Source organism: Glossina fuscipes, unplaced genomic scaffold (assembly GCF_014805625.2).
Source record: "Glossina fuscipes isolate IAEA_lab_2018 unplaced genomic scaffold, Yale_Gfus_2 26, whole genome shotgun sequence".
NCBI classification, from domain to species: domain Eukaryota; kingdom Metazoa; phylum Arthropoda; class Insecta; order Diptera; family Glossinidae; genus Glossina; species Glossina fuscipes.
The window spans coordinates 7,771,763-7,779,746 of NW_023998421.1; the positions used below are offsets into that span (position 1 = coordinate 7,771,763).

A 7,984-nucleotide genomic window follows, 5' to 3' on the forward strand; every position below is an offset into this window, starting at 1 on the left:
CTTTGGAATATTATTAATCTAAATGTGGGCGCGGTTACCCTAATGTCGCGCATTGTGATACCGCAAATGAAAAAACAGGGAAAAGGTGCTATAGTGAATATAGCTTCAAGCGCACATTGGATACCCACGCCTTTATTAGCTGTGTATGCCGCCACGAAACGTTATGTAAGATCGTTAAGCTTAGCGATGGAACGCGAATTGTTTAAGTATAATATAACTGTACAATGCGTGGAACCATGGTTCGTTCGAACGGAACTTACTCAGTTCTCAGAAACGCTTTCACGTGGTACATTCTTTGGAACCCCAGTGGAAGCGTTCACACGCTCGGCTGTTTTCACATTGGGGAAAACACAGGAGACGACCGGCTACTGGGCGCACGGTATAATGGTAAAATTGCAATTTGTTTTTTACATAATAATTTATAAACTAAAAAAAGATCAATTTCAGAGTTTCTTTCTGAAATTAGCACCAGAATGGTTGCGCATCAGGATCAGTCATGCTTTTAGCAATCATATTAGAAAAGAATGGCTAAACAACCAGGTTAAAGAAAAGGAAAAATAAGTTTTTTGTAATATTTTGCATTTTACATAAACTATTAAACAATACAAGAAGTTCATGCTTCTATTTAGACATGTAATTATAATAACTGCGCTAGATAGGCGCAACGTGGTAGGCATTTTCTCTGCAAGTTATATTGCCATACATTGGTTGAACAGGTTCTTCTAATTTGTTTGCGGATATAATAAAGACTTGATGTCGGTTTCTCTCCTGAATTCTTTTACATTTTGTTTTGTGTGTAATACTCTTTTTTGGAACTTATAGAGATAAACAATTACTAGATAGTAACCAATGGCACTAATCCAGTTCTTCTGTCTAGTAAGAATATAAGACCAGACATTATATTTTGATAATCTCTAGTTCACTTTGACAATCTTTCTAGTTTCAGTGGCGAAATACATCATATCGAAGCTGTGGATTCTCAGAATGTCGCCCTTGCTTTAGCGACGTCCTTCTAAAAAGGCCTTTCTTTTAAATTTCATAATATAGTTTTATATAATATATTTCATCATTTCATATTGCGTCTGTGCTTGACGGTGATGGGCTACAATCTGATTTAACGCCTGTAAATGATTGCCGAGCCACCGACAGTGTTATGTAATTTAAGCAAATGCCAAAAAATTGTTCTCTTGGGTGTCTTCATTGTTTAATAATTATTCTATTAGTACGTAAGTGTATTGCTTGAAACATTTGGATGTGTTGTTCGATCCCACACTCACATTCAACCTTTGCATTGAGTTATCCGTGAACAAGGGTAAATCGGTTTTAGGTGTTATGGAGAGATGAGCTAAAGAATATAATGAACATCTTTACATTGCGTTTGTTCGTCCAATTGTGGAATATTGCACCGTTATCGCGGGGCTATTTATTATCAAAGTCACATCGATATGAATAGACTCTGTTCAGAGATATTTTTATTCTCTTTGCTTTCCGCGATCTGCGATGGGATCCCTTTAGAATGCTTCCGCCGTCTGAAAGCAATATTAACCTGTGGGAATGATTGGGTTGGTTTTTATGATTAAATTGATTCTGGGCTGCGTTTCCTCTTCTTATCTATTGAACTTCAACTGTCAACCTCAACATTCCGAATCGCTTTTCGCGACACTATATTCCCTTGGGACTCTCGCAACGCCGCACTAAGTGTCTGTTATTTAGTCTGTTTAGCTTGACATGTAGGCTTTATAACAGAATTTATTACCACTTTGATCAGTTTGCTGAAAAAGCTACACTGTTATTAAAATGCGTACAGATGTGTAACAAGGGTTTTACGTAGGTTCCTGCCTTGGCCGCTTAACCCTACGGCGCCGATCGCACACAAGTTATTTACGCGTAATCTGCGCTTTCCAGAGGGTTAGATAATCCTCCTAAGCTAAACAACCCTGGAGTCCAGATTTGTTTATTGCGTACGGCTCAATAAACCCATTCTGGTCAGTGTTGAAGCCTATCTGCTTTGGATTAATGAAAAACACGAAACTCCCCGAAGGGCCATACCCAAGCAGTCAGTGCTCACACATTGATTAACCGCTGCCTTCGGACTACCCTTCATCAAGATATTTTAGCATCGGGCGTTACATCTGACATGGCGGGCGTTACCATGCAGTCACTAATTACTGTATCAATAAATTTTTATGTAACCACTTAACAGCTGGCTTTGGTTACAATTTTCTCTATAGTAATTAGCTTTATGAGATTATTGAAGATTGTAATATACATAGTAAGTTGCTCTCGTCACGCCAGATAATATAATTACGCGGCTACTTAAGCAATTAAATACGCGCTAAAAGCGTTCAATTATTTTCTTCTGCTGGTATTAGTGTTATTTTGTATTTTGCTTCTTGTAATAGCTTTAGCTTAAAGTTTAAGTTTTCCTCTATTTCGAAGTTTCTTCCAATTATTGCTTGGGATTTGATCTTGTAGCTAAGTTGAAATAAATAAACAAATAAATCAGTCAAGTAAAGCGAGCTATTTTCTGACACGTTTTCTCTATCTTACCTTACATGGAACACTCCGCATAAGGAGACAAGAGAGATAGATGCAAAATGTGAACTAAAGAAATTGAAAAAAAGGAAAAATTAACTTGTGGTTACCACAATCAAACAACCATTGGTGTGTCTGTCGACTTGCTCATAGACCGAACAGACATCAGGCCGTTTTGAATATCATAAGGTGCTATGTTTTTGCCGGTAGTGGATAAAATGAAGAGTGTCCCAAAATTTAAATTAGCTCAATATAAAAGTCATGTCTTCTTTCCATGCTTTTCCCGATATATCGAATTTAGCAAATATACGTACAAAACAGCATCGACCTCGATGCTGGTAAGCTACACTAGCAGATCGCTCATGAATGGCTAATGGAAATCGTTCTCTTGGCGTAACTAGGCGCAGACACTACATTAATTATTTCGTTGACACAAATGCCAGTAGAGAACATTTTCAATTCAGTCAGCCAGTGGGCGAAAGGTGTTAGTTATTAGAATAAACACTAGATTTAAGTAAGCCGTGATTGGCCAAAAGCTATGACGTTCTCCTCATTCAGGTAAGGATTGAATAAAAGTTTTCTTTGTATTTTCTTTGTTGCTTTCAAGTTAGAAATGTTTGTTAACATCATTTTATTTCTACAGTGAGAAGTAACTAACGTCTATGCGTTCAAGTGACAGGTACCTGAAAACCTATAATTAAAAAAAACAGTGCAAACAAAATGAATTCATTAAAGCGCATCCACGATGTTAGTTGTTTCGAACGTGAATTCCTAGCAAAATAAAATTTAAGTTGTCTCAGTTCGTATAACTTCAAAGAAATATTCACTTCACTCATAAAATCTTCGTAACAAAGCTTTAGCTCCTCGGGATGGGTTATAAAGTATTAGGTGCTTGCATCTGTCCTGATCAGCGTCATCTATTAGTGAAAATGAATAAAATAATATAATCAATCTTCATTTATTATTATTAAGTTATTTAGTGCATACAGACGCTAATCCTAGAACCCACAAAATTGCATTTTCGACCTTTATTACCTTTGTTGTTTGATTTGAAAAAATCCGCTGCCGAAGCCCGTTCAACATTTATCATACTTGGATATTTTGTTCAATTGAAATAAACTAAAATTATTTATTTCGCCTTCATATATCATAAACATTTACACGTTCATCAGCTAAAACATACTAACACATGAATTGATCGGATTGTCCTCTCATTTGACTCTTTACACATGTCTGCATTATTTCTTTTACTTCCAATAGACTTTCGTTAAATTATTTATTGTTTTATTCCCTCATAATATATTCTGTGATTCACCCCTCGAGCGGTCATATTATTATTCTATATTCTTTTATCATGACGAAGAATAAAGCGGATTGCGGATGGAAGCAATGTGCAGGACAACGGCAAGCAAAAAGATTCATAAGATCTTCCGGTAGGGCGCACAAACTGCTGGACCTAAGAAGAAGCGACTTAGATTTAGTCATTGGCTTCTACACGGATCATAATTCTCTCAGGTACTACTTGAAAAACATGGGTATGTTTGATAACGATTCATGCATATTCTGCCAAGGGGCGAGTGAAACATCCCATCGTATTTTATGTGAATGTGAGGCAGAATCTGCAGAATCAGACACCAAGTGTTTGACGAGCATTTTACTAGGCGGAGCAGGGTATGGTGCTCCGTTCCAAAGAAGGTGGCGGGAGTCATCAAAATCCTAAAACTGGAAGGCTAGGAGCATGAGCGTGTACAATAGATCTTTTAGGTTGCGGCATGTCTTGGCCGCGTAATTAACAATAATAATTATCGCGATCGTTTCAGACCTAAATAAGAACACGCTTCAAAGAAAGGGGTTGAGGATCGACTGAATTACTTTCTGAATTTCATAACTTTGGAATGAGCAACATCCCTGTCTACATAGTTTAGCCCGTCTAAGTGTTAATTCTGTTCTACTTTAAGGTAAACTGAGACTAATTCTAAACGATTGGATTAAAAACGAAACATTTGAGGAAAATGCAGAACTATTCTGATCCCAAATATAGATCAGGTTTAGGTAAACTTATGCCACGTGTTTCGATCCTAAATGGGGAATAATTTTGATCCTCAAAACTTTTACGACACTTGAGAAAATTGGTTTGGGAATCTTTTTACTAATGCCCATCTTTCCATTTCTTTAGGCTTTTAAGTCAGTTGTAGGAAATTTAAACTAAATATATTTATGTTGGTTGAAACTGTAAAGCTGTCAATAATATAAAAATTTGAAATTGCAAAGACAAAGGAAGAATTTTTAACAAGTATTTATTTCTGCGATAAGTGCTGTTATTGCTGTAATCATGAGCACACTAAGTGCATGAATGTGAGTTATATGAAAGGCAGACACATACGCTCATATACATGCATAATCACGCGCATAATCTGTAATATGAAACGATTTCAAGCAAAATTCATAAATTAGGCGGAACCCCAAAGAACGTACAGAGAACACTTACACATTTCTATATACGTCGTAGTTCAACATGCTGAAGAGGAAAGCAACCCGTATACTTTACGTTTGTCAGCCGCTTTTCAGCTTAGATTGTGAGAGAAAAGCAAAAAAAAAAAAAACATAAAACATAAAAGGGATCTACGGTGTGATGCTGTGAATTGAACTTTACATGACTTTTTGTAAAGTGTACATGTGTGCAAAAACACATACAAACAATGTTAACTATGGTGCAACAGAATCTTTTTTTGTTCTTTTTCTATTAAAAATTTACTTGAAAATACTAAAATATATATTTTTCTAATATTTTTATCTGTGACTGGAAGATTTGTGTGAATTATATTTGCTTAGTAGCAGCAAAGGAAGCGGGAGGATTGAAGTAGCGAAACCGCATTATTTAAGTGTCAAATAAATTCATACAGCTTCGTATATATATATATATATGTGCTTTGGTTAAACGTTAAACCGCATGATTTTCAATTTTTGTAAAAGCCATAAAAAGCACAGAAACAGAACCGATTAGCGACGTGTGGCAGGCAAAAAAGCAAACTCGTCTCCACATACTACAGCAGACAAGAGATTTTACAAGGGCACACGCTCGCATTGCTTACACGCAGTCAACTGCTTATGTGTAATTAATTAGTCATTTGAAATATTTTAATTGCATAGTTTTAGGATGTAGCAGTAAATAAAAGTTTGTTAAGCTATTTTAATGGCTTTTTACGCATTAAGATTCAAGAGTTAATTTAACTAAAACTAGACATATATTCAGCATATTTTTTTGCGAAAAAAATCTCTTATCCTCTTTTGCAATTAATGGCATTCTGTTCGATAAACGAGAAAACTAGCAGAAGAAAATAAAAATCTTATACATAACTGTCTGTCTTCTTGCTCGCAAAACAAAAACTCTCATATATCTCATTGAAGTCGCTCTTTAACTGTCAAAAAGTCATACAATTTGAATTATTGTATGGTTATTTTGTTGTATTTTTTTTTATTTATTTTTTTTTTTTTTATCTTCCCTCTTAGGGGAATGCAACGATGCTCGAGTTTTAACAAACAACAACTTCAAAAAATGTTCCCAATGTTGTTTGCGGCTGTCTGCATTCGCTTAATTTTAAGTTTATTTTATTGTTATTTAATTTTCTCATATACGTAGTTTGTTTTGGATTCAGTTTAGATGGCTTGGGGTTCGGGTTTGGGCTTTTTAAATAAACAATAAAATGTTATGTTATGAATTTTGGAGGAAAAAAAATAAACAAGGAAATATAAAAATTGCACATGCTATGGAGCATATAAATTTTTTTTGTTCTTGCATGCGTATGCTTATGTACACATGTATTTTGCTTTCGCATTCTGTTGGCATTAAGGCTCCAGTCGAAGTTAACTGAAATCTTTTAAGACAATTGCTTATGCATGAATGTTTGTTTGCACATGCTTATGTATTTCGTTGCGAGCGCTTGGTAAAAGAAAAGAAATAAATAGGATCAAGTCTTTATGCTGCAAAAAGGCGTTCTATAATAAAAATCTAAGAGATAATCTCACAACAATTCAATTGAAGCGTAAAGCACAGTGTTCACGGAAAAAAGTATTTCTATTCGAAAAATTTCTTGAAAGCCTAAATACAATTGTAGAGAATTTTTATTTGATATTTTTAAATTTAATATGCATTATATAATATTTGTACAAATTATATATATATCTATATATGTATGTAATGCGATTATTGAGTTTTTTTAGCAAAGAAATTTGAATTTAACTTGAATTTTACCCACCAATGCAAAGAATTTATTAATATAAATATAAATGTTTATACATATACATTGATAAATTTTGATATAATTAGATTAATGAACTTCTATTATATAAAGGTATATAAGTTATATTATATACAAGTATACGTATGAAATTCAAATTTAATTAAAGTTTACTTCTTACAAAGTTTCGTAAATGAAATGCGGACCATCACTGTCTGTAGTTTTTCGCCTTTTACAATTTACGGATACCCTCGATACAAAAACTTCGTGGTTTTAACGCGAAATAGTTGGTGAACTGCTGATTTGCTATATATGACTATATCGGTCTGAATCATTGGTAATCAGAAAGAGACACTTCCGAAGAATGCACCGACAACGTGATAAGATCCCACCCTTTTATTTCGTATACGTTCATTACAACTTTTGTTTTCTGTTTTACTTGTTTGTTTTCGTCAACTTTCATGTTTACTTTACACAAATTTTCTTACATAAATAAAGAAAAGAAGGAAAATAGAGAAAAATTAACGCCGCTTTAAAAATTAGATGATGGAAATTATCAATCGTGAGACTTTCAAATGAAAAGTATATAGATTTATTCGGAACTTTGTCAGCTGGAGTATGGCAAAATTAACCAACTAGAAGACGCCTGATAAATAATCCTCAGTCAGTTAACTTGAAACAAACTTTAGAAACCATGTAGTTCGTACCCCTTCAATTGGAGCTTTGTTATTTGTAATAATTGTTTTCCGTGTTACTTGTGGTTTGTTAATTGCCTTACACAATTCGTACATATTTCCTAAATTAAATGTGCTTTTCATAGCTCAGAAACAACTGGAAAATCCATTTCCTAACAGTGAAAGCAATGAATAAAATTGAAGAAAGAAGTAAACAAGAAACTGCATTTCATACCTAATGGAATTAATACTTCTCGAGCGATAATAGTAATATGTGAATGTTGCGATTATTTACACCAACAATTGTTAGATCGGCAAAGCTCTTGCATCTTGAAAAAAGCGAATTTTAGCGTACTTAGCTCTTCTTAACCACTAGCGAACACTATTCGTAGGGTTCCCGTAAAAAGGGGTTTTCTTGTTTCTTATTATACATATACATATATATTTAGGCACCCAAAGGATGTTCTCTATACCAAGCGTAACAAGCTGACGGTCAAAAGAGAAATATACAGAGAAATGGTGGCCGCAGACTAGTGG

At 34.4% G+C, this 7,984-nt stretch overlaps 1 protein-coding gene across 1 annotated transcript; it reads left to right on the top strand.

Annotated features, from left to right (window-relative positions):
- Positions 1-6: 6 nt before the first annotated feature.
- Positions 7-624, top strand: LOC119635520 (inactive hydroxysteroid dehydrogenase-like protein 1). Its single transcript, XM_038030347.1, has 2 exons — positions 7-387; positions 448-624. The coding sequence occupies exons 1-2, from the start codon at positions 43-45 to the stop codon at positions 559-561; spliced, it is 459 nt and encodes a 152-aa protein (XP_037886275.1). The 5' UTR covers positions 7-42; the 3' UTR covers positions 562-624.
- The last annotated feature ends 7,360 nt before the right edge of the window (positions 625-7,984 follow it).